The following is a 22,409-nucleotide window of genomic DNA, read 5'->3' on the forward strand; positions in this document are numbered from 1 at the left end:
GACGATGCTCACCTAGTGCTTGCCTATAAACTTGATAGAGAGCTCGTTGTTCATTTGCACACTCCATGCTCTCCTGGTTTTCCTGCCTCTCTCATTGTTCCTGCGCCATTTCTTTTTGTTATCAAAGGCTTTTGGTGGGTCCTTCTCCCCCTTCCACTTTCCAAAGGATTACCACAGCGCTCTGACCTTGGCCCTTTCCTCTGATTCCTCTCAAAAGGAGAGTTACGTGGCCAATACCGTGGGTAAGGAATATTATTGTCTGGGCTGATTGATGGCAACTGTAATGAGAGGAATGGGGGCAGGGACCTCCTCTTTGTTCTACAGCGTTTCGCACAGTGGGGCTGTGAGTCATGACTTGAGCCCTCACGCGCTATTTTGACACAACTAATAACAACCATATTGACTGCAGTAGGGGGTGGCCTGTGAAAATCTTCTATCGCTCTATGGCGTCCAAGCACTGATCATTTCAGTGGCACAAATTCTATTTCTTAGCTGTAGATTTTCTTGGGACAAAGACAGTTAGTCTCCAACCATACGGTTATCCCAAGGATGAGAATTCACGAGTAGATAATTTACAGCTGAGAGAATTAGCTCTTGGAATGATGATGGGGTAATGCACCTAATGCGTGTGGATCTTCTGCTTTGTGCAGACTTGACGGTAGGGTGACCAGACAGCAAGTGTGAAAAATCGGGACAGGTGGTGTGTGTGTGTGGGGGGGTAATAGAAACCTATATAAGAAAAAGACCCAAAAATCGGGACTGTCCCTATAAAATCGGGACATCTGGTCACCCTACTTGACGGTATACCCAACAGAGAGAAATATTAGAGAAAATCAAGTGGGTAAAACACTGGGAGGGGGTTGACTCTAGCAATTATTCAGCCTGACAGTGCTTTCACTGGCATGCTTGGGGGCTTTTCTTCAAATGTCTTGGGGAGACAATATGAGCAGTTGTAAATTTGATTCTTTAAAATTCAATATGTTTTGTCCTGTGCTTGGCAAGATAAATTTCACTCCAGTCTGTTTGTGGGTGTTGATGTCTTTACATGCCTGGAATCTCTGCCGGATTTTTGGTCTATTTTAACTGTAGGTGAAGGACTATTTTAAATAGTCAGTTGTGGGGAGAGCACCTCAAGTATTTTATAAAACTTTCTTTTCTGTACAGGTTCTGCGCTGAACACAGCTGGCAACTCTGCTGAGCCTACAGCTCCGGCGGCTGGGCTGGGGCCAGAATTTAAAGGGCCCGGAGCGCCTGGCCCTGCGGGGAGCCCACAGCCCTTTAAATCCCTCCTGTAGCTCCGGCCGCCGGAGCTGCGATGCGGATTTAAAGGGCCCGGAGCTCCCATGGCGGCCGGAGCCCCAGGCCCTTTAATTTGCCCCTGAGCCCCAAGGGCTCCCAGCCACAGCCGGTGCCCCAGGGCCTTTAAATCTTGAGAGGCCCAGCCTCTTCTGGTTGAGGCCACACCTCTTCCGGATGAGGCCATGCTCCAGCCAGGACTCCGACAGTACTGGTAAGTCCTGTAAGTTACTTTCACCCCTGCCCCAGAAACTGGTAGGGAGCCAGTGCAGAGTACAGGTGCCAAGTGCCCACTGAACAGCACCCCTTGCCGGTGCATGTTGACTCCTTCTGCATCTTTTCAATTTCAGAGGTTCTCTGCATCACCCCAGAAATCCAGAATGGAAGAAAAGTAGCTGGACGTGGACCTGTCTATAGACCCAGGGACACAGTTAGGTTTGAATGTGATCCTGGCTACACCCTGAATGGCAGCCGTCAGATTCAGTGTCGAGATGAAGGAACCTGGGATCCTCCTGTTCCAGTCTGCATACAGGGTAAGTGTGAATCTAGGCTGACTGCTGGGTAACTGAGATGATCAATATCTGGTAGGGTTGTGCCTCTAGAGGCAAAAAAATAAACATCCTTTGAATCCTGGGGTCACTTTTCAGCTGTGAATGGGGAACATACAAATATCCGCCCATCCCCTAATCTCTTGACTGTGCTCATCACTGTGATAGCTGATCCCCTGCATCCTGCCCTGCCCTCCTGACAGACAGAGATCTGGCAATGGTCTGTCTCACTGAGCGTCCTAAAGGTGTGAATGGAAACACAAATCAGCAGAACTCTCCCCTGACTACTCCCTTTTTGGGGAGGCATCACTTCATTGTACAGCATCTGGAGCTTAGAGCAACCTGCACCCTCAATGTGAAGGTGCGTTTCTCTTCTGTTTGCGGCTTCCCTTTGCCTCGCTCGCTGTGTAAGACATACATGAGAATTTAAATTGAGACCACACGAACTTTGAGACAAGCCACCAATTCAGCAAATTCCACAGCTGGGGACTAAACTTCCAGTGAGACACATGGGCCAAAGTCACTGCTGGCAAGAGGAACTCCTTTAACTTCAGTGGTTGTGCCTCCACTCGTACCATGAATTATGATTCTGCAAATGTAGCTAGGTAATGTTCATGGTGAAAGAATTGACACAGGTGACAAGAGGACGTCAGAGTGTAGAAATAGTTATGAAATTGAAGTACAGTAAAAGACCTCAAAGGAAATGGCTCAGTCCATTCCACCCCACACGTGCGTTGGAGTCTAAAGGGTTTGTTATGCTTTCCCTTTCAGTGACGTGCATAACCCAGAAGTGGAGAATGGCAGAACAAATGGGGTACTACAGCCTGCCTACAGACCCAGAGACATCGTTGTGTTTGAATGCAACCCTGGTTACACCTTGAGTGGCAGCCCCGAGACTCAGTGCCAAAATGATGGTAGATGGGATCCTCCTGTCCCTGTCTGTGAAAGAAGTAAGTGTGACTAAGGCGTTGATGGTGGGTTATCTTTGATCCCATTGTGATGAGTAAGATCTGGCAGGGCTGAGTATTGAGGTCAAAAGGACTGTTGGATTAGTTTGAGATCTGAAAAGGGAAATGCAAATATCTGTGTAGCTATCCCAGTGTTTCCCATGCTCCTCTCCATAGTATCTGGGCTTTTCTACTCTCCAAAAATATTCCTGAAGAACTGAGTCCTGGTCAGCTTTGCTGACTTAACCCCCCTCCCAAGTTAAGGGAACTTATGGATGGCCCCTACCAACCAAGAAATAGTCCCAAAGTAGCAGCATTTCCAATGTAAACACAAAATATACAGTGGAAATAGCCCTTGCTCCCCTACTAAGGCAGCTGGCAAAATGTCTGAGGGTTACAAGAAGCATGACTGAGTCATCGTGCTTTATGGGTATTTGGTGGGATGTGACTGGATGGAGGTAGGTAACTTAACCCCTGCTGTGCATTTGCCTCACTGCTGTTGCGTTGGGCACAACTCAACACAAGCATGTGGATTTTTTCCCTTCTGGAGATCAGCCTGTATCAGCTGTGCTTCAGTTAAGACTCTCTTCCCTCCCTGCAGTGTTGCAGTGTCCCTCTCCTCCAGCCATTGCCAACGGGAAGCCCAGCGGCTGGGACTTGGCAGTGTTCACCAGTGGAATGTCCGTAAATTACAGCTGTGAGCCCGGCTACTCCCTAACGGGGCAGGCATCTATTTATTGTACGGCATCCGGAATGTAGAGCCCTACCCCTCCTCGGTGTGAAGGTGCGTTTATGTTCTGTTACCTAGAACTAAGAGGAAGAAGCTCCAACCACAGGCTTTAACTCAAAAGACAAGGTCACCAGTGCAACAAATTTAATAGCAGGGAATTAAAGCTCCATTTAAATAGGGACAGAGTGAAATAAATGTTTTTGAAAATAAATGTGCTGTATGCAAACTCTGCACTCCTATGCACACACACACCGCACATTAGCGAAATATTAAAAAGCTGCACTTGTCTGATACCCTGGGTACCCTTAACATAAATTAGAAACACTAGCAGATAATCTCCACGCTCCCCTCACATTCACAGACAGACACGCTATCCCCACCTTTGCTACATGCTGAGTGAAGTGGAAAATGTGTCCCCCAAAAGCCAACAGGCCAGTACTGTTTAAGACCAAAGCACCAAACTGAGGGCCCCTCACCGGGAGCTCTCCCACCAGCCCTGCTCTCTCTGTCACTGAGAGGGATCCATCTGGGGCCTCTATTCACCACGAGAGGAGCAGTATGGTACCCATGGGATGTGGTTTTAGGCAGGCTAGCACTAAAGTGTTTGCATTTTAGAGGTTAAAAGCAACACCATAAACTCTCCCCAGAAACTGGTAGGGAGCCAATGCAGAGCACAGGTATCAAGCGCCGACTGAACAGCACTGCTTGCCGGGCAGGCTGACGCCTTCTGCACCTTTTCAATTTCAGAGGTTCTCTGCATCACCCCAGAAATCCAACATGGAAGAAAAGTAGCTAGACGTGGACCTGTCTATAGACCCAGGGACATAGTTAGGTTTGAATGTGATCCTGGCTACACCCTGAATGGCAGCCGTCAGATTCAGTGCCAAGATGACAGAACCTGGGATCCTCCTGTTCCAGTCTGCATACAGGGTAAGTGTGAATCAGGGTTGACTGCAGGGTAACTGAGATGATCAACATCTGGTAGGGTTGTGCCTGGAGGCTAAAAAATAAAAGTCCTTTGCATCCTGGGGTCGCTTTTCAGCTGTGAATGGGGAACATACAAATATCCGCCCATCCCGTAATCTCTTGACTGTGCTCGTCACTGTGATAGCTGATCGCCTGCATCCTGCCCTGCCCTCCTGACAGACAGAGATCTGGCAATGGTCTGTCTCACTGAGCGCCCTAAAGGTGTGAATGGAAACACAAATCAACAAAACTCAGCCCCCTCTCAACAAATTTTATTTTGGATTCTTAAGGCAATCAAGGGAAATTTGTAGGTACAGAAAAGTAGCAGATTGGGAAAATCTGAGTTTGCGGGCGAAAGGGGATCTAGGTAGGTGATATTTAATCTTTTTTGATGTGTTGCATCACTGGTGGAATGGAGGGTTTAACATAACACATGCATCCTGGGCTTTCCCCCTCCTGCAGACCAGCCTATTTTAAGCTCTTCTTAAACAGGATTCAGATTTTCACTGAAATATTCTTCTTCCACTCTCCCCCGTTAGCGTTGCCATGTCCCCCACCTCCGGTCATTGTCAAAGGGAAGCACAATGTCAAGCCACTGGCAACTTTCAACAGTGGAACATATGTGAACTACAGCTGTGAACCCGGCTACGCCCTCTGTGGAGAGGCTTCGATCTATTGTGCCACATCTGGAACTTGGAGCCACCCTTCTCCTCTATGTGAAGGTGAATGGATTTTCGGTTGGCTTCTTCCCTTTGGCTGTAGATGTGTCAGTCACTCGACAGGATTTAAAGCAAAAGAAGGAATGTTCAGACACACCAATGAATGCCACAAAATTCACAGCTGGGAATAGATCCCCCAGGGAGACACACAGGGCTATAATCACTGCTGGCACAAGAAGCTCAGTTGACTTCAGTGGAATTTACATACTGATGCCGGTGGAGAGCACGGCTCTCTGAGCACTGCCGGACAAGATTACAGTTGAAAGAATTTATAAAAGTGGCAGCAGGAAGATGGAATCGTGTAGAAATACTAATGAAAATGAAGTTAAAAGTATTTGGGGAGATGTAAATGCGATGGAGGGGAAGGTAGGTAGGAAACTTTACCCCTGATGTGTGTTTGTCTCACTGCTGTTAAGCACAACTGAAAACGAGTATGTGAATCTCATATTCAATCTGTGATCCACTATAACCCCTGAATTCTTTTCAGCAGTACTACCACTTAGCCAGTTACTCCACTTTTGTAGTTGTGTATTTCATATTTCCTTTTAAAGTGAAGTACTTTGCAATTGTCTTTATTGAATCTCATCTTGTTGATTTCAGACCAATTCTCGAGTTTGTCATGGTCATTTTGAATTCTAATCCTGTCCTCCAAATTGTTTGCACCCCTCCCAACTTGGTGTCATCTGCACATTTTATATGCATACTCTCCATTCTATTATCCAAGTCATTAATGAAAATATTTATTAGTACCAGACCCAGGGCACTGACCACTGCAGGACCCCACTAGATATGCCCTCCCAGTTTGACAGCAAACCATTGATAACTACTCTTTGAGTACGGTCTTTCAACCAATTTTGCATCCATCTATAGGAAATTAATCTAGACCACATTTCCATGGTTTTCTTATTGAAAATGTCATATACCAGTGGTTCTCAACCAGGGGTCCGGGGCCCCTCAGGGGGTCTCAAACAAGTTTCCGGGGGTTTACTAAGCAGGACCAGTGGGTCCCAGGGCAGAAAGCTGAAGCCCCACTGCATGGGACTGAAGCTTGGGGCCCTGAGCCCCACCACCGGGAGCTGAAGCCAAAGCCTGAACAACTTAGCTTTGTGGCTTTAGCTCCTGTTCTTTCCCTGTTTTGGCTTGTCTTCCTTCCTTTTTCTTGTTAATATTATCTTGCGTATCTGGTCACCATTAACCTTTTAGTGAAGGCTGAAGCAAAATAGGCATTAAACACCTGAACCTTCTTGATGTCATCAATTAGTTCTCCTTCCCCAGTATGTAGATGACCTATAATTTCCGTTGTCTTTCTCCTTGCTTCTAATGCATCTAAAGAACCTCTTCTTATTCCCTTTTATGTCCCTTGCTATGTGTAATCCATTTTGTTCCTTAGCCTTTCTGATTTTGTCCTGTCATGCTTGCGCTGTTCTACAAAACGTTAAAGACAGAAATGACTTAATGGGTTTTCCCCCCACAAACCAACTAAAAATAAAATCGCAGTTGCCTGCCTTGAAGAGCTTGAAGTCTTTCTCCTGCTTCAACGCAGTACTGAGCTAGCACATAAAAACTAAAGACTGAAACAGACTATGAATTGAAAGCCTGGTAAAACTCCCACTGACTTCAGTGGGCCAGGATTTTGCCCTGTATGTCTACATTCCTCCAGCGACAAGGCAGCAAATTACACCTTGGTACAGTAATAGGATTAAATGTTTGCTCTTGTCACTTTTAAGTGAATATAACTACACCCAGAGCTGTCCCCTTGGATATGGAGAATCGGGGTGACTGCTCCTGGCCCCGTACTTTGGGGGGGGGGGGCGCAGGCTGGTGCGATTGGCCCAGCGTGGTAAGTCCCACCCCTCTAGAGATGGCCCTAACTACACCTAAAAAACCTGCAATCTCATCTTCTGCAACTTACTTTCCTCCTCTTCTTGAAATATTGTTATTGCTGACTTTATTTCAGAGATCAGATGTGCATTCCCAGAAGTTCAAGGTGGCAAGAAGGCAGTAGCGGGAACTACATATCGATTTGGAACTAATGTTACTGTAGAATGTGACAACGGTTATGTGCTAGAAGGCAGCAGTCTGATACAGTGCCAACATGACTTTACCTGGAATCCTCCTGTGCCAGTCTGTAAATCCAGTATGTATAGAATAAATGGGAAAAATGCATGCTCTTGAGTTAAGTCTTTGCTGCGATGAGACTGTAGCAAGCCTAACAGTAGATGGCGAATATTTGATTTTTATTCCCTGTGTTAGGTTTCCACCTAGTGGTCAAATGAAAATAGAGGTTGAAATGAGATTTGCCCTTTGCAGAATCTGCAACACAACCCCCCTGTCTATTTTGAGGCCTGCTTTACACAGATTTCCAACACTAGACAGGTCTTTTTTTTAAACCCAATTTAGTTAAACCAGTGCAAGTTTGTGTGCAGACAAGATAAAATGTTTCTTTGGCTGCGTAGACAGTACCTATCTAGGATAGAAAAGAGATTGTATGTAAGGTTTTCAAATTTTTATTTGAACAAAGCTACACGGTTACACAAAGTGAACTCAGTGTGTGGATATGTCTCCTGAATATATCTGCATCAGTTGTTTCATGACACATACAATAAAAAGACTAATACCTGGTCTCCCCCACACAGTTGCAAGGGCTTAACTAAAGGTGCTATTTTTTTTAAAGCAGATTTAATCATACTAGTGCAACTTTGTGTGTGGGCACTCAAAGCAATTCCAACCTGGCTTACAGCAGTTTAGCCTGCACCTATAAATTATGAATGCAAGCTAAACTAATATAAGAATTTTCAAACAGATATAAGCGTGCCCACACAGAGGCTTGCACCCGGTTAACTAAATTGATTTAAAGTCTGATTTAACTTAAACCAGTGTGATTTTTGTGTGTAGACAGGCCCTAAATATGGGAAGGTAAAAAGCAAATTCTCTCAACTTGAGGCCTGTCTAAAATATAATATGATGTCCTAATATGGTTTGAGTGTATGTAGAGAACACCAATCAGTGTTACAACCATGGCTTTTGTTTTGCTGTGCTGATTGGCTCCCCAAGGGGAGCTTTTCACGACAGTTATGTTATTCTGAGTAAAACTCACTGCATTTAGGTTGGAGTTTTCAAAATATGCCTTAGTCTTTACTTTAAATTTTCTCCTTATCAGTAAAAGGCAGTTCTGTAAGCAACCACTTTGTCCTGTCAGCTTAATTCAGTGTGTGTGTGACGTGCTCCCAAGACCCTCACAGCTGATATGTGGTTGATTTAGCAGGTGAACTGAAAGAGATTCTCTCTTGCTCAGCCACTCAATACAGTGCTGAGCTTTCTCCTGTGCTGGCAGAGGCAATTGGGTTACAGTGGTTTATCTCCCTTTAAAAGTTGCAAGGGCCTTTCTATGGGGAGGACTTTTAATAAATGTTGCTTTCTAGCTCTCACCAATAAAATCTGTAACATGCCTGAGATACAGAAAATGTTTGGATAAATATTTTTTGAAGAAATCATGTGGCTGTGATTCCTCTTTCATATTATAGTAGTTCAATTTTTTTTCTCCCTTCTTTCCCCCATTCTAGGTTCCTATAACTTCATCTCAGGAGTCCTCGGTAAGTAGTTTACTAAAAAGACTTGGGGTCAGATTCACAGCTGGGGTAGATAGACAGATAGATGCTGATTTACCCTAGTTGAACATCTGGCCCATTGTTTCTAAACCTTCTTTATAGAGTCAGTTTCCCAGCTTTCAAACCTTTGCTTCTCCACAAGACTGCATGTGAACCAGGAAAAGTACAGTACCTCCATCATCAGACTCTTTAAAAACCTCACTTCCTGGTGGAGTTCCCTATGGTTTGAGATTCCATTGTCTAGAAACCAACAACTATTTTATGTCCAGAAACCATATGCACCAAAGCCACTTGGACTAAGATTTTTGTCAGCTTTGTTAGCATTCTTCAATTTTGCTGCAGGGCTTCCTCTAGAGCACCTGGCACAGGTCTGGTCTACACTAAAATATTAGCTCAGTTTCACTGTCAGTAAGGGGTGTGAAAAATCCACACCTGAATGGAGTTGGTAAGCCGACCTACGTCCCTGCATAGACAGTGCAAGATCAATGGAAGAATTCTGCCATTGACCTGGCTACCACCTTTTGGGGAGTAAATTACTTACGCAAATGGGATAGGTAGCGTCTACACTAACGCGCTACAGCGGCGCAGTAGCTTGGGTTTTTCATATACTAGAACATAGTTGATCTACTCATTTCAAGCAGTCTGAAGAGCTCTAGGTTTTAGACAGTGGGTTGTGAATGGTGACCCATTTGTGCATGATGTAAATCTCTTTTTGCTTGTGCCACTATGAATCCACATATTATATTTAAACACTAATAGATCTTATTCACAGTGAACATTTTGAATGCAGTAATGTTATGTTTTTGCCTAAAGATCAAAACCTGAGAATAGTACAATATGAAATGTTAACTTTGTAAACACAGACAATAACTCAGGATTCAGAAACCCTTGTGGTACAGATAGAGGAATGCCGTCACCTCTGAACTTTGTTTGGGATTTTGTGAGTTAATTATAAATCTGCAAAGACCAATAATATTATTTCTGTGTTTCATAAGCCCATTTGTCCAACTAATTCAGTTCTCTCCTTGTTGTCTCTCAGGGATCGTAGGTGGCGTGCTGCTGCTTCTCCTGGTTACCATCATTATCTGGAGGATTATGTCTACGCAGAATGCAGGGTGAGGGATTTTTCTAAACTTCCATTCATTTCAATATGTGTATGAATTGTTCTTTGGTTCCACCATTCAATGCTGGCCAAACATTTCATTAAAAGAATCATGATCTCCATATGCAACAATGGGACAAAAGAAATAGGTAATCACTAGTGTAATTTTGTGAGTCTGCAGGTGGTGATAGTTTAGTGTTCTTCACATACCAATCTTTATATATAATATTTAAAAAACTTCTCTCCCTCCTAGTCTCTTTGCTCTGGAAGAAGCATTATTATAATGTATTTTTACAAAAATAAACAAACGCAAAACATTCTTTTCTGTCACCAGGATATTAGCATGATACAAAGAAATGATGGATTTTTGCCATTTAGATCCAAAAAGAAATTATTATTTTTTTTGCTTCTCTGTAATATACTAACATTTGAAAAGAGGAGAAAAGAGATGTAAAGGGTTTTTTTCCCCTTTTTCCCCTGCTGCTTTTTTACCTTTGAAATATCAGCGATGTAACATGGTTCTCTCAAGTTTTGTTGGAAGACTTTCTGGGATTAGGAATGGAAGTCGTTTTGAGAATGTGTATTGTGAACCCTCAAACTTTAATTGCAGGGGCAGAAGGTGTTTAAAAATTATGAAAAAACAAAAACCCTTTCTCTCCCTTCTCCAAACTGTCAGAGGATAGACTTAAATAGTTGTAAACAAAGTGTCTTAAAGAGTCTGGTCCAAAATCCTTTCCCCTCTCTCACTTGCTCTATGTTCAGTTTCTTGCGATGTCCTATGGTAGCCTTATTTTCTTCTTGGAGTGATTGCTCCTGTGTATTCCACAGTAGGTGTGCATGCTCGCCACGTGCACCGGTGCCGGAAGTTTTTCCCTTAGCAGTACCCGTAGTGGGGGATCACTGCTGCAACCCCTGGAGTGGCGCCTCTATATCGCGCTAGAAGGGGAGCTGCACACTCCCCCCACCCTCAGTTCCTTCTTGCCGCCAGTGAAGGTACTCGGAACTTAGTGCTCCAGCTCTGCTGCAGCACTGCAAACCTTAGTAGTACAACTCTTCTTAGTAGTCTGAATGTCTAGTTAGTTGCCTGGCTCGGGGCATGCCCCGTGCCCCAGACTTCAAGTTGTGCGACTCCTGTCGCAGTTCTATGCCCAGAAGCGATCCACGCTCAGTGTCTTCGCTGTCTGGGCGAGACTCAGGTAAGTGAGCATTGTAAAACTGCAGGTCGTTCAAACCAAGAACAAAACACGAAGGAGATATCCGTCTCCGGGCCTTACTAATGGAGTTGGCATTGGCCCCGGCACCGGCACGCCGACCCGATCCAGCTCCAGGCGTGTCATCGGTGCGCAGCGATGCCCCATCAACTAGTCGGCGCCGCTCCCCCGCTAAGAAGCAAGGGAAGGCTCAGCGGTGCCGAGAAAACGATAGGGGTGAGGCCACACCTGAGTTGGGCAGCTCACGATCCCCCTCAGGATCCAGACCACCGACTCGTGCTGAGCGGAGTAGTCCGGTCCCGTCCGCACGTGCCTCACCTGCGGTGAGGAAACCGTCAACGCTGGAGGCAGCGCAGGCAGCGCGTGATATCCTGACCCTTCCGGTGCCGAGTGCGCCGCCTGAGATGGTAAATTAATTAATCTTGGTGTCCTCTGATGTTATCAGTGAAACCTCAGATATCTTCAGATCAACTTTCCAAACTTCAACAGCCATAAAACTCTGAAATTAGTTTTGAGTCTAAATATAAATTTACTTCCAGTCTCTCCTTTTAAAAGAAACTAAATAAGAGTTTTCCTTTGAAAATGTAACTTTTATTTTTCCTCTCCACCATTCAGCTATTACTATGCACATGAAAACAACAAGAACCAGATGCCTTTGGTCCACATAACTGAACAAAAAAATTAATTTGCACCATAGCAGGTATGGGCTTATTTTAAATCAATTTCTTCAACATAAAAATGTCAAAATTGTGGTGAATGATATCAGTAGGGTGACCAGATCACCCAAGACAAATATCGGGACGCGGGGGGGGGGTGGGGGGTGACGCGGGGGGGCGTGGCGGGGGCGTGGCCAAAAAAAAAAAAAAACACCTTCCTCCGCAAGCGCTGGAGGGAGGCCCGGGAGACGCAGGGGAAGCGCGGGGCCGGGGTGAGTAACAGTCCGGCCTGGCCCCGAGCAGGCAGGACTCAGTCGGGTGGTAGGGCGAGGAGGGGGGCGGCCCGCGGGGCCAGGCGGCGGCTGTTCTCCCCCCCCGGGCAGTGGGACTCGGGAGCAGCCGCTGCTGCAGCTCCCATTGCCGCGGGGGGAGGAAGCGGCCATGGCGCTCCGCGGCTGTGGCTCTGGCGCCCCCGAACCCCCCAAGCCGGGGCCTGCTGCGGGGACCCAGCAGCGCGTACGCTGCGCCCAGCCCCTGGCCAGGCGCGTCTGGGCTGCTGCCCAGCTGGTGCTATCGTGCGGCGGCCCCGGAGTGGGGGCAGCAGGACCCAGCCCCCCCGTCCCGCAGGGGAACGAACGGGGCTGGGCGGCCGATGCCTCCACCCCGGGGCCGCCGCGGGATAGCACCAGCTGGGCAGCAGCCCAGACGTGCCTAGCCAGGGGCTGGGCCCAGCGTGCGCGCTGCTGGGTCCCTGCAGCAGGCCCCGGCTCGGGGGGTTCGGAGGTGCCGCAGCCACGGAGCGCCATGGCCGCTTCCTCCCCCGCGGCAGTGGGAGCTGCAGCAGCGGCTGCTCCCGAGTCCCGCTGCCCGGGGGGAGAACAACAGCCGCCGCCTGGCCCCGCGGGCCGCCCCCCTCCTCTCCCTACCACCCGACTGAGTCCTGCCTGCTCGGGGCCAGGCTGGACTGTTACACACCCCGGCCCCGCGCTTCCCCTGAGTCTCCCGGGCCTCCCTCCAGCGCTTGCGTAGGGGGGAGGAATGGTGAGCCCGGGGAAGAGGCGGGGATTCGGGGAGGGAGCCAATCGGGGGAGGAGGGGGCAGAGTCGGGGCGGGGGGGGGGGGGGTTGCGAGCACTTCCGGGCTCTAGGCTCGGGGCATTTCCTTGTTTGTCCAGTGTCCCGACCGCATGTCGGTCGGGACGCGGGACAAACAAGGAAATATCGGGACAGTCCCGATAAAATCGGGACGTCTGGTCACCCTAGATATCAGCTCTAACTTACTGTAATGCAGATACTCAGACTGAGGCTTGAGAGCTGTAAGTGGCTCTTTAATGTGTCTCCTGTAGTTCTTTGCAGCACATAATATTAAAAGTTATTAACCAATCAGGATGCTTTTACTATGTTAGCCAATTACCAACTTGCACTGAGTTATTAACTTATTTACTGTGAGAATAATATTAATTTTCTACTACTGTGGCTCCTTTGGGTAATGATGATTGCTAATTTGGCTCCTGAACCACAGAGATCTGAATATTACTGCTCTAATGCAAAGACACTGTATGTTGAATGGAAAATTGACTACTTTTCTCCCAATCTTCTTGCTCCTCCGTTGCTTGAATAAAAATAGGGCCTGCTGTAACCACAAACACTTGTGGATTGTCTAAGGGTACATCTACACTACAGGGGGGAGTCGATTTAAGATATGCAAATTCAGCTACGTGAATAGCGTAGCTGAATTCGACGTATCGCAGCCGACTTATCCCGCTGTGAGGACGGCGGCAAAATCGACTTCTGCGGCTTTCTGTCGACGGCACTTACTCCCACCTCCGCTGGTGGAGTAAGAGCGTCGATTCGGGGATCAATTGTCGCGTCCCGACGGGACGCGATAAATTGATCCCCGAGAGGTCGATTTCTACCCGCCGATTCAGGCGGGTAGTGTAGACCTAGCCTAAGCTTTTGTTTGTAGCAAATGAGCAGATCACATTTGCAATGTCATACCCCATTTTTGGAAGCTAGAACAACAGAATCGGTTCTGAAGCATTACTTGCATATAATTGTGTTTCCATCTAGTACAAAGGAAGATGGAAATCATGGGTCAAATGTTACCTAGCTTTGAAACCATGTTTTGTTTGTAAAGTTGTGGGGAAATCTGCTCTCTATACAACGTACTTCTAACCACACTAGAAGAAGGCTCAAACAGTTCTTTAGGTCTGTCTGCTTAAATGCGTGTTGCGGTGGCTGCTCTGCTTACAGTTTAATCCGCATTTAGTCCTGTGGCTGTCACTGTCCATAACGCAAACCGACTTTTGCTGGTGTTGCTTCACTTTAGAATGCTGACACTTAACACAATGGCACCAACAGCTATCTGCCTTTATCCTTCAAATATACCTACCACCTCATGAATGTACATTATACAGCATGAAATACAGTTTGACATGAACAAGTTTACAATGTGCTATTTATTTTGACTTGTAAACAGATTTTTTTTAAAAAGTAGGCTGATCTGAGAATCTTTCCCCAGGAAATGTAAAATTTTCAAAAAGATTACTTTTTGTCCAAGTGAAAGTAATAAAATTGCAATAAAATGTTTCTAAACATTGGTAGGAGCATAGAAGAACCTAGTTTTCTTTTAACATTGGTGTATCCCTTTCTGCAGGCAGGAAACCGCTTCTCTTCATGGTCGAGGATTTTGCCTGGAGAACATGGAAGCATTTCCTTCACCTTCTTTGTGGGTAATTTACCTTCTTGCAACTAAGTTGTCTAGGGGAAAATGCAAAGCCATAGCCTATAGCGGACGTTGTTACTGCAGCTGCTTCCATTAGATGCTTATAGCAGTTGAGTTCATTAAGTTCAACTTTACACAGCACCAGACTGTAGCTTTTAGGCCTCCTTCCTGCCCTCCTGCTGTTTGTCCATGAAAATACCTTGCATGCGGACTTCTGAGATGAACAAGACACGCTGCAGCATCAAGGATGCTTACTCCTCAGATTATGCTCTGGCCTTCTTTCCCTTTCATGGAAATTCTTGTTTCTGAGCAATTGACTAAGTAATCTGTCACCTGGAGGAGGAGAAGACAAGGGCTGCTGAGCCTGCCTTGATTAGAAACTGCAAGCACAAGACTCTGAACTCCCTCCTGAGCATGCTTCATTGACTGCCACAGCTGTCTTCTGGAAACGTTTGGGAAGGTTGTGTGTGTGTGAACCTTTAATTTTGAGGAGTTAATGGATTTTATAAAAAGGGCTTCATGTTGCTCTTCACAGACATAGCACTTAATGTCCTTCACCTTATAGTAGAGATACAATCAACTTCTTTTACAACCCTTTGTAATTTTTAACCCATTTTGCCTTCAATATTTAATTTTTTCTTCTTGGATCACTTACTTTAAAATGACTTAATAGGCATGAAACTACAGATTAAACTTTTTAAATACTGATTTTAAATCAAAAGCTTTCTTTAAAATGTTGTTTGGAATTTATAATATATTACTATAAGGGGGGGGAATATTTGTTTAGAAAGGAGATTTGTGAATTTACAGCAACACATCTTTAAAAACAATCTTGATAATTTTGTGATGCAAGATACTGATGACGCCTCCATCTTTGGAGACCTTGCCATATTTTTGAGCAGAGGTTCCTACGCTGAACTTCTAATCTGAACTACAATTAAAAGAACCTGCACACAAAGAACTAGGTGAAGGGACTGATCTTGCAGTCCTGTAAAATAATCTCTCAATTGATTGAAGGCATTTGTGAATGCCAGCTACAGTACAAAGGTGTTATGACTCATTGTGTCCTTGATCCAGGGATTAAGAATGGGCAGTTTCACAAACCAGGTGTCAACTCCAGGCCTCTTGTGCTACCAGGGGAAGACTTGTAACAATGATAGTGGGGTTGTCTGATAGTGGTAAGTAGCCTAATAGCTTTTCTACATGGGAAAATTGACTGGTATAACTATAGCAGAATAGCTGTTCTGGAACACTTGTATTCCAGTATAACTCCCTCACGTGGACACACTACTCTGGAATAAAAGTGACTTTATTCTAGAATAACTGTTTACTTTCAAAGTAATTATTTTGAAATAAGAGGACTCTTCCACAATGAGTGTCCACGAGGGAATTATATCAAGAGTTATTCTGCTGCAGCTATGCCAATCAATTTCCTCACACAGGCAAGCCCTAAGTGACATTTTTTTATGATTCAAAAATGAAACCCAAAAACTGTCAGTTGAAACTAAAGACAGTAGATTTAAGTCTAAATGCTGGTCCCAGTGGAGTTACTGGCAAAACTCCCATTGATCTCACTGGGTTCAAGCTTTGGCCTTCAGTATGCAGCCTTTTCTTTCTATGCTTAATGCATTGAATCCATTGACTGTGCACTGTTTTCTATAAGCAACAATTAAGGACTCTAAAGTGCACCATACATTTTACAAGCATTTGGATTTACTTCAGACCTTACTATTCCTCTGGTGTTTACACAGTGTCCTAGGTTTGTGTGATGCTTTTGGCAAGTGAAACAGGTCTCTACACTGAAGAGCTCACAGACTAAGACATGCTGCATAGAAATGTCATCAGGCAATGGATGAGAGTTTCTAGACAAAAAAGCCTTTTACTATTTAAGCCTCCGGATACTTATTTTTGCTTTGACTATGGGCTCCATATTTTTCTTCAACATCTTGAAACAGTATTAAGCTGGAATGTGGGTCAGCATTGGTGAAAAGTATCATTGTAAATGCAGAGTAGTTTGAAAAGATCAGACAAATGTGCAGTGACTTACATTTAGGTTAAATTGTGGAGAAAATGGCCAAAGTGACAGGACTGTTCTGTACACAGAGACAAAAAGTGCATTAGTCTGTTCACCTTTCTCCACTTTTTTAAAAAACTGGCTTCACAGCTTCCCACTGTTCACGGGGAAGGTAAGTCAGCTCAGCTTCTATCTGACACAAATATTCTACTATATACTTCAATATGCAAATCAGTGGCTTTAGTTTTTAAAAAGGAACAAAAGCCTCATTACTTGTTTCCTGAATGGGTGCGACACTCCATCTTTCAGCCCATTTTCAATAACAGATGCAGTTAAGACTATAAAACTGCTTGGAACAAGCTAGAGAGTCTTATGGTTCACAAGCATTCTGATAACTAAAACTAAAAGAGTGGCTTCAATAGAATGTCTGTACTGCAGCCAACCTCACAAACTAAGTGTTGTGGTTAGGATTGGGACAATGGGAGAAGGGTGGTTAAGGATACGGGGAGTTTTCAGCTTGGAAAAGAGATGACTAAGGGGGGATAGGATAGAGGTCTATAAAATGATGACAGGTATGGAGAAAGGAAATAAGGAAGTGTTATGTACTCCTTCTCATAACACACAAACTAGGGGTCACCCAATGAAATTAATAGGCAGCAGGTTTAAAACAAACAAAAGGAAGTATTTTTTTACACAACACATAGCCTACCTGTGGAACTCCTTGCCAGAGGATGTTGTGAAGGCCAAGACTATAAAAGGGTCCAACAAAGAATTAGATAAGTTCATGGAGGACAGGTCCATCATTGGCTATTAGCCAGGATGGGCAGGCATACAAAACCATGCTCTTGAAGTGCCCCTTGCCTCTGTTTGCCAGAAGCTGGGAATGGGTGACGGGATGGATCGCTTGATGATTGCCTGTTCTGTCGATTCCCTCTGGGGCACCTGGCATTGGCCACTGTAGGAAGATAGGATTCTGGGCTGGCTGGACCATTGTTCTGATCCAGTATGGCTGTTCTTATGACCAATAGAGGGGAGTCCCAACCAGCAATATTTATATTGGGTGCTGTCACGGAGTATTGGGGGACTCAGGGCCCTGCACCCCCGGCTTCCTGCGATTCACCATGACTCTCAGCCAGCCAGTAAAGCAGAAGGTTTATTTGGATGACAGGAATACAGTCCAAGACAGGTCTTGCAGGCACAGACAACAGGACCCCCTCAGTTAAGTCCAGCTTGGGGTCCCAGGGCATTCCAGCCCGCCCCCCTTCGGGGGGGGGGGGTCAGAGCCATCTCTGTCTCCCAGCCATCTCTCCAGCTCGCTTCCAGCACTCTCCCTTCAGCGACCCCTCCCACCGCCTTTGTTCAGTTTCCCGGGCTAAGGAGTCACCTGGCCTTCAACCCCTTCCTGGGTTCTCATGTTACACTCCCAGGAATGCGCCCCCGGGCCGATCCCATCTTCCAATGCAGACTATCCCAGCACACTCCCCTGTCAGCATTCACAGACCACAGTGAGAACAGGCCCAGTTCGTCACATCTCTCCCCCCTTCGAGACCGAACTGAGCAGGGTCACTTTAGCCAGTGACCCGGGGAAGTTCGAACCTACCCCCGTTCCCATGGATGCCCCCGCATCCCTCCCATTCCTTGGTGGGAATTACACCAGGCCCCTCCAGTTTCACGCCCCCCCTTAGGTTGGGGTGCTTGATGGCACTCGCAGTTCGCATGTGGGAAGGTTTATGCGGCCTGTGCCCTTTTCCCACCCCCATACCTCTGGGGCTCCAACTGGGCCGTGGTCTTCTCCCAGCGCTCCAGTCTGGAGGTCTGTGCTTTGGGCTCTCTTGGTTCAGAGCCGCCCTTTTTACCTTGGCCACCCTCCGGAAAGGCTCCTCTATGCTGGGCAAGGGTCCTAAAGCTGTTTTCCCCTTGTCCCGGGCCTTCCTCCCCCTCTGACAGGGGTCACAGGATCCGCAGTACTGTCGGACAGTAACAAAGACCCCAGGCCAGTAAAAGCTCCGTAGCAGCCTCTGCTGGGTACGCCAGGTTCCCTGGTGCCCTGCGAGGGGAATGTCATGGGCCCGGCACAGCAGCTGGCGGCGATACTTCTGGGGTACCACCAGCTGCCTCCTGCTCCCCCCTGACTCCATTTTCCCTGCGGGCGCCCATTCTCGGTACAGGAACCCCTTCTCCCATAGGAACCTTTTCCGGCCACCTCGTCCCATGGGCTGTACCGCATTGAGGTCGGCCAGGTCCCTTATCTTCCGCAAGGAGGGATCTCTCTGTAACTCGGCCTGGAACTCAGCAGCTGGGACAGGGATGGCCACCTGCTCTTTCTCGCCCGCTGGGTCCGAAGCTGCAGCCTCTCTGAGCCGCGTCCCTGGGCGTTCCCTCCCCACCAGGTTAGGGTCCTGCGCCTCAGGCAAGGCACCCCCCTCAAGGCCAGGGCGCAGTGCCCCTCGCCGGCTCTGACCGCGGGTCACAACTAAGGCGGTCTGGGGGCTGCTTGGCCAGTCCTCTAGGTCCCCCCCCATCAACACCTCAGTGGGCAAATGGTGGTGCACTCCCACGTCCTTGGGGCCCTCCTTGGCCCCCCATTTCAGGTGTACCCTCGCTACGGGGACCTTGAATGGGGTCCCGCCCACCCCGGTCAGGGTCAGGAAGGTGTTGGGCACCACCCGATCTGGGGCCACCACCTCGGGCCGGGCCAGTGTCACCTCTGCGCCCGTGTCCCAGTAACCATAAACTTTCTTCCCATCCACCTCCAGGGGAACAAGGCACTCGCTCCGCAGGGACAGCCCCGCGCCAACCCTGTAAACGGAGAACTTTGAATCCGGAGCATCTGGCCCTCCAGAGAAGCTGGCCGGGGGCCCTTCTCTCTCTTGAGCAGTTGATAAGCTGCCAGCCCCTCTTGCGTGGGAAGCCTGCCCCTCGTCCGTCTGGGCCTCTACCAAGTTAACCCGGTGCGGGTTCGGTCTGCTCAGTCTGTCCTTGAGCTTGGGGCACTGGGCCCGAACGTGGCCTCTTCGGCCGCAGTAATAGCAGCTCAGGTCCCGTGGGTCCCCTCGAGCCGGTCGGTTGTCCCTGATGCTGGGCCTTCCCCGTGGGAGGGGATTCCCCATATTCCCCCTTTGGGAGGTCCCAGGGTGACTCTCTCTCTGCATCGCGGCGGGCCTGTTCCTTTGGGGCTCCTCCCTGCCACCCCCTGACCGGCTCTTTACAAACTCATCAGCCAGCTGCCCGGCGTGTCGCGGGTTCTCTGGCTTTCTGTCCACCAACCACAGCCTCAGGTCGGATGGGCACCGCCCATACAGTTGCTCCAGTACCAGCAGTTTAATCAGGTCCTCCTTCATCTGGGCCCCACCAGCCCACTTGCTGGCGTATCTTTCCATGCGGACGGCTAGTTGCAAATAGGAGATCTCAGGGGTTTTATCTTGACTCCGGAACCTTTCCCGGTACATCTCAGGAGTCAGCCCAAACTCTTGTAGCAGGGCCTTTTTGAATAGTTCGTAGTCCCCTTTCTCTGCCTCTCCCAGTTGGCGGTACAATGCCACGGATTTGGGGTCCAGTAAGGGGGTAAGGACCCGGAGTCTGTCCGCGGGGTCCACCCGGTGCAGCTCGCAGGCCGTCTCAAAGGCCTCCAGGAAGTCATCCATGTCCTCCCCCTCCTTGTATGGGGCCATGATGCACTTATCAAAGCCCCGTGCAGTCCTGGGTCCCCCCTCACTCACCGCCGCCAGGGGTTCGCTGCCCTTCAATCTCGCCAGTTCCAGTTCATGCTGACGCTGTCTCTCTTTCTCCTCCCGTTCACGCTGATGCTGTCTCTCATTCTCCTCCCGTTCATGCTGTCTCTGTCTCTCTTCACGCTGATGCTGTCTCTCTTTCTCCTCCCGTTCACGCTGATGCTGTCTCTCTTTCTCCTCCCGTTCATGCTGTCTCTGTCGTTCACGATCCTCCAGCTCTCTCAGTTTTAGCTCTTTCTCCCATTCCAGCCAATTCCGCTCCCCGGATGCCGAACGTCGCCGGGAGGATCCTCTGCTGGCCGGCGGGCTTCGCCGGGGGGACCCCCTGCTGGCCGGGGGGGTCACGGCGCCTTCGGTATTTGCTGGGCTCCTCCCCACCCTTCCCCTAGGCATAGGAAGGAGGGGTCTCGGGAAGCCCTCAGCAGCCGGCTGACCACTCCCAGCTGGGACAGACACTGGTGCCTGCGCTGCATTTGCCAGGCTGCTTCCCTGAGACACAGGGATCAGTTCATTCGCGCGATCTTCCGCCTCCAGCTGGGCAATGAGCTGTTCTTTGGTGAGCCTCCCAACGCGCAGCCGCCTCTGCTTGCACAGCTCCACCAGGTCGCTCTTAAGCCGCTTGGCATACATCTTCCTGCTGGCCACTCACCGGCCTGTGTGCTCACAGCTCCCCACAGTTCCCAGGGGGCCCCCTAGTGTGCCAGCCCTTCTCGAGGTCACCGCCTCTCAGCCAGGGTCGAGCTGCAGACTCCTCCGCCCCTGGGACCACTCGCTGCGATCCCCCCGGGGGACCCTGTTACTGCAAAAGTCCTTCTCGCTGGTCACACACTCCCAGGGGTAATAACCGTCTCTCTCTCACTCTTCAGCACGCCTGGTCCCCGTCAATCCCCCTTCGTTTTACTGCTCCCCAGTCACTTACTGCAGGAAGCGCCGTCCACGGGGTGCAGTAGATCCCGCCGCTGCCACCAGTTGTCACGGAGTATTGGGGGACTCAGGGCCCTGCACCCCCGGCTTCCTGCGATTCACCATGACTCTCAGCCAGCCAGTAAAGCAGAAGGTTTATTTGGATGACAGGAATACAGTCCAAGACAGGTCTTGCAGGCACAGACAACAGGACCCCCTCAGTTAAGTCCAGCTTGGGGTCCCAGGGCATTCCAGCCCGCCCCCCTTCGGGGGGGGGGGTCAGAGCCATCTCTGTCTCCCAGCCATCTCTCCAGCTCGCTTCCAGCACTCTCCCTTCAGCGACCCCTCCCACCGCCTTTGTTCAGTTTCCCGGGCTAAGGAGTCACCTGGCCTTCAACCCCTTCCTGGGTTCTCATGTTACACTCCCAGGAATGCGCCCCCGGGCCGATCCCATCTTCCAATGCAGACTATCCCAGCACACTCCCCTGTCAGCATTCACAGACCACAGTGAGAACAGGCCCAGTTCGTCACAGGTGCACTGAAAGGGCTAACTTTCCAAAGCTGACCAAAAGGATGAGTGAAAGTGTTTTGGAGAAAAACACTAAACAGGACAATGTGAATTAAAATTGGGAGCTATTGTTTAAAGAGCTTGTTAGATGGGGCATAAGTCACATTGCATAATTAGCTGAGCTTGCAATGGCCTTCCACTCAACTCGCTGACATTTCTCCATCTGCAAATGTGGGAACCGTTTTAAAATGTAGATCCAATCAATTACAACACGTCAAGGAAGATTCTAGGCATCAATGATCTGATCATTGGGTTGATGGCGATAAACAAGAGATTCCCATCAGGCTCCCTCTCTCCCTCTTCCCAAGAGCCACCCTCATCCTCTCTCCCCTTTCTGCTCCCGTATCCTCTGCAAACTTGAAGACGGATGCCTCATGATGGCCTTCGCTCCTGGGGATGTTGCCTAGTGGTCAAGGTTTCGGCCGGGGGGGCAGGGGGAAGGGCGCAGCAGATGGTGGGGGAGCCCAGGGCCTCCCACTGGACTTTGACCCAGGACACTCTGGGGGCAACACAAGGGGGTGACACTTCCTAGCACCCCACTATTGTCCAAAGTTCACAGTTTATCACAGGAAGCTCTGAAGGGTGCTTGGCACCTCTTCGCGGCCAGGCGTGGCATGGCAGCTCTCTCCTTCTTGGGATGGCAGCTGCCTCTGTAACACTGACAGATCCCAGTTGTCGGTGGCCAG

The 22,409-nt window shown here is 48.5% G+C and overlaps 2 protein-coding genes across 2 annotated transcripts; one reads left to right on the forward strand and one right to left on the reverse strand.

The window, feature by feature from the left end:
- The first annotated feature begins 2,420 nt into the window (after nucleotides 1–2,420).
- On the forward strand, nucleotides 2,421–14,566 carry LOC112061156 (complement receptor type 2-like). Its single transcript, XM_065594059.1, has 9 exons — nucleotides 2,421–2,449; nucleotides 2,616–2,794; nucleotides 3,393–3,546; nucleotides 4,980–5,209; nucleotides 7,164–7,343; nucleotides 8,770–8,799; nucleotides 9,854–9,929; nucleotides 11,743–11,827; nucleotides 14,439–14,566. The coding sequence occupies exons 1-8, from the start codon at nucleotides 2,421–2,423 to the stop codon at nucleotides 11,810–11,812; spliced, it is 948 nt and encodes a 315-aa protein (XP_065450131.1). The 3' UTR covers nucleotides 11,813–11,827; nucleotides 14,439–14,566.
- LOC135983369 (uncharacterized) lies at nucleotides 12,823–21,680 on the reverse strand. Its single transcript, XM_065594741.1, has 2 exons — nucleotides 17,231–21,680; nucleotides 12,823–14,840 (listed from the first exon to the last, which is right to left on the reverse strand). Exon 1 carries the CDS (start codon nucleotides 20,880–20,882, stop codon nucleotides 18,090–18,092), a length of 2,793 nt encoding a protein of 930 aa, XP_065450813.1. The 5' UTR covers nucleotides 20,883–21,680; the 3' UTR covers nucleotides 12,823–14,840; nucleotides 17,231–18,089.
- Nucleotides 21,681–22,409: the final 729 nt, after the last annotated feature.

Source organism: Chrysemys picta, chromosome 4 (assembly GCF_011386835.1).
Source record: "Chrysemys picta bellii isolate R12L10 chromosome 4, ASM1138683v2, whole genome shotgun sequence".
In the NCBI taxonomy this organism is placed as follows: domain Eukaryota; kingdom Metazoa; phylum Chordata; order Testudines; family Emydidae; genus Chrysemys; species Chrysemys picta.